Below are 3,952 nucleotides of genomic sequence, written 5' to 3'. Positions count from 1 at the left end.
CAAACATATCAGTTTCACTTGTTTCAAGTGCCAGTGATCATGCCCCAGCCATTTCTATTTATAGTAATGTACTAGTACTTACATGTTAGTACTGTACGTCGTTTACCTAGAGTATACACTGTATCTTGCCTGATACTACTACCGGTACTAGTTAATCGCAACACATGCAACGCCATGTAATTAATGCTTTCTTAAATATTCTTAAACCAGAGCCGGAATAGGTTAACACGGCAGGATGGTAGTAGAGGTGGCGATGTGATCTTCGAAAGGCGTCTCCTCCTTTTTTCATTCACCAGCACCACTTCCTTCAACGCCTGGAGCCACTCGTGCATGTCTCGTTCACAAGTCGCTGCAATAAAGTACCGTTTGGTCGGCGTTTGGATGGCTATCCGCCACCCTGTGGCCACCGATCGCCCAGTCTTTGGACAATCTGCTGGCATCGCTTCCAACGACTGCAACGTGCACTCGGTCAGGTCAATGCTGCCCTTCCACGCTCCGCCTTGGTGGGTGTAGTAACTGAGTGAGGCGGTTGTGAGAATGCAATGGCGAGGTGTCCAATGGTAGCGCTTGAAGAACCCGTTGCCCGAGCTTTTCTTGAAGAGGGTGCCACGTTTGACGATTTGGTCGGTCGACATCGGTTGATGTGAAATTGAAAAGTGAACAACCAACTTTCAACGACCACCGCAAACACTCCCGTATGTCTCACAGTGGTGCAATGCGTCAAGTGCAGGAATGTCATGGTAGGATGATAAATATGCATCGAGATTGCATTTAACCTGTGAATGGCTTTGTACAGATTGGACGTATAATGCATACAAAACGACAAAACAACCGGTCATGACCTACGGTAGTAATGGTGGCGGAATATTATCTTGGAATAACATTACTGTAGTTGGTGGAGTGGAAACCATCGCGGAATCATCGATGGCATCGACAAGGTTACAATAAGTCGAATACTAGTACTGTACTAGTAGTAAGTTGCAGTGACCTTTGGTACATGTAGCACACTGTATGCTTGGCAACTTTAAGAAGCTATAGATGTAAGTCCTTAACCACACATGAATTATGCACCGAACAATGAAAGAGGGGTAATTTTGCGTGGCGAACGGGACAAGTTATAGTCCTCCTCCAGCGTTTCGAGTGTAAAACGTGCTTTAAGTACAATTTGCAGACATCCAGACTCGAATGTTATTAGGTAAGCTAACTTGCGATGGCGTTAAGATCTCTGGTAACGTTAACTACTTAAGCTTAGTTCAATCCCTCATTTAAAGAGTGGCTACTGGCTAGAAAAGGCAAGGTTATATTGGGAGTGTCCAAGCATTGACTCCACACACTCCACAACTGGGATAACGTTAGCGATCTAAACACCGATGGTTTGCGAAGTCAGCATTGAATATACCATGGGGTTACATACTAGCAAGGGCTACTGCCGGTAGTACATGGCTACAGGGAAGACGTAATTCACATTTAGATACTGGTTTGTCAGTGAATTTGTCTGGGAAAGGAAGGACCTTTAGAATTCCGAATGTTTGTTGTTGATTCCCCCTCCCCCTGACTTGCACCTGTGTCTATTAATACTATGTACCGGTAGTAAAATTAACACGTAGTACATGTAAAACCAGTTCAGGATACACTACAGCTACTGTACACTACTATAGTAGTAGTACGTACTTGTACTACTAAGCCACAGTAGGCTATGACTACTGCTACAGTGTACTACTACGTACAGTAGTAGGTCAAACGTACTACTAATACTACATTGTAACTAATGACTGAAAAGTTACTGTAGGTCAAATAAAGCTAAGCACTTGGAGAGCGAAGCAAGTTTTAATGAACGTAGCAGTTCCAGTCACTACTGTACAGTATAGGCACTCTACAATTACTATAACGTTTACTAGTAGCATGTCAACGACTCTGTGAAGGATATTGATTTTGGATTCGTTAGGAGCTCATCGTTTGCAATATAATAAATACTAGATGTTGCATTACAAAAGATACAATGCTGTGGCTTGATTCAAACCTGTTAGAAAGTCATCGTCGTTCCACAGAGCACTTGTGGGTGGTTGGTTGTCCATTGGGAGGACACGGCCGACGATGTTGCTTGCTGTCGTCGATTCGTGTCGCTCCGTCGTCGTTCGTTGGCTCTGAAAACGCTTAACAAAGCTTCGACCCATTCGCGCATATCTCGTTCACAGGACGCCGCCATGACAAACTGTCGCGACGGTGTGTTGATGCGCAGACGCCACTCGGACGCAGCGGAATGCCCTGTTTTGTGGCAGTCCTTGGGCATGATTTCCAACGCCAATGTGTCGTAAACGTCCGAGAGATCCACGCTGCCTTTGAGGTGGCCATCTTGGTGGTCGAAGTACAAAAGTGCGTCAAGCGTGAGCACCAAATACCGAGGCTTCCAGTTGTGGCGATGGATGAGGAACCCACCGCCAGAACCTTTCTTGAACGCCGTGCCAGCTTTAACCAGCCGAGGACTGGATGGTCGAGATTGAGATGATTTGCTGTTGGTCATGTTCATTGGTCGTTGCGATGATGGAGAGTCCATTTGAGAATAACCACGAACAGTGAATGATGAGTCGAGGTGGGAGTGAAGGTTGCATGGTATGTACGACCGACCGACCATGTACACTACACATTTCAGTAGCATGTACGTGTCATTTTTGACATAATATAGTACAGTATAAACTCTACTATTTTATGGCTTTATAAATAGTATATATAATATGAATATCCAGTGGAAAACGATACTTTGAGGCCAGATGAATTGTACAACCTGGCGTTTGTTTCGGAGTGTTGCAGGGTTGTAATTGATCGTTTTTGGCGCGGATAAATTGTGCCATATATTGCACCTCAAAGGACTACGTACTTGTATGGATTGTTGAAATCAAATGTGTAACATGAACAAGTAGCTATTTTGACTCCAGTTACGTACGGTAAATCCGAATAGCGTTAACTGGAATCTGAAAACTACATATACAATGAATGACTTACGCCGTTGTGGTCACAGAAGATGGGCACAACAAAGCTCGAGTAACACTGCTTTAAGTACACGGTACATACTCATGACATCAAGTACCGTGCGTTTGGGCAAAACGAATCTTTTGTTTTAAAATACTGGTCGGATTTAGCTCATTCCTTTCTTAATCGCTTCGTCTTGAATTAAAGACGATGAATCCCCAGTTTTGAAGGTTAAATATGAATGGTGATAGACTTATGTGCCTTCGTGACATGGGGAATCCAAGCATTTGCTTGGGTCGGATAAGGTAGCTCGAATTTTTAAAAACTTGCAAAGAGAATATCCACTACGGTAGTACTTGACTTTCAGTACTCCCGCTCGTATTATTATAAATTTTGGCCTGAGTGCAGAACTATTTTTATTTAAATATCGCTGTTCTGAGTATATTAATTTGCTCAGAATGTATGGCAGGAGCGAATTTGAAACAACGATATATATTTTAATATCCCGCTGTATTGATTATACTGGAGTATAACCCCTCACCCGATGAACTGATTTCTCCTATATTCGTATATTATATACCTTCAGATCTGAAAAATGATACATGGGGCAAAAGTTATGGAAGAATTAACCAATACATTCGTTTTGCCCAAACGCACGGTACTGTCAGTCTATCCTTGGCAAATGGGGGTGCAGGTACTCTGTGTTCGGGTTGACAAGGATAATCCAACGCTGCCACCGCACCATCAGTGTGAAGTAGGAAGGATACTCTTGAGTACATGTATGACTCTTGAACACTGTAGTTATCACGACCAAATATAAAAAACTGCCCACAGCTACGCCACCGACGACCACCTGGTACTGATATGAACTGATGGACCTTGCTGTTCCATTCGGCCTTGGTTGGCTTTGAACAACGTCAACAAGGCGAACGCCCACGCATTCTTGTCTTGTACGGACGCCGCGGCCAGCATTAGCCGTCTGGCG

The 3,952-nt window shown here is 43.9% G+C and overlaps 2 protein-coding genes across 2 annotated transcripts; both read right to left on the bottom strand.

The window, feature by feature from the left end:
• Positions 1–191: 191 nt before the first annotated feature.
• Positions 192–635, bottom strand: H257_16770 (hypothetical protein; the record flags this gene model as incomplete). Its single annotated transcript, XM_009845315.1, has 1 exon — positions 192–635. One exon carries the CDS (start codon positions 633–635, stop codon positions 192–194), a length of 444 nt encoding a protein of 147 aa, XP_009843617.1.
• Positions 636–1,913: 1,278 nt separating this feature from the next.
• On the bottom strand, positions 1,914–2,565 carry H257_16769 (hypothetical protein). The gene has a single exon (XM_009845314.1). The coding sequence runs from the start codon at positions 2,552–2,554 to the stop codon at positions 2,024–2,026; it is 531 nt and encodes a 176-aa protein (XP_009843616.1). The 5' UTR covers positions 2,555–2,565; the 3' UTR covers positions 1,914–2,023.
• Between the last annotated feature and the right edge of the window lie 1,387 nt (positions 2,566–3,952).

Source organism: Aphanomyces astaci, assembly GCF_000520075.1.
Source record: "Aphanomyces astaci strain APO3 unplaced genomic scaffold supercont1.91, whole genome shotgun sequence".
Taxonomy (NCBI): domain Eukaryota; phylum Oomycota; class Saprolegniomycetes; order Saprolegniales; family Verrucalvaceae; genus Aphanomyces; species Aphanomyces astaci.
The sequence above is the reverse complement of the archived record's forward strand: the minus strand, read 5'-3'. Positions and strand labels throughout refer to the sequence as shown.

Excerpts from the sequence above, each read along its gene's own strand:
- H257_16769 (XM_009845314.1), bottom strand. The coding sequence starts at position 2,554 with ATGGACTCTCCATCATCGCAACGACCAATGAACATGACCAACAGCAAA.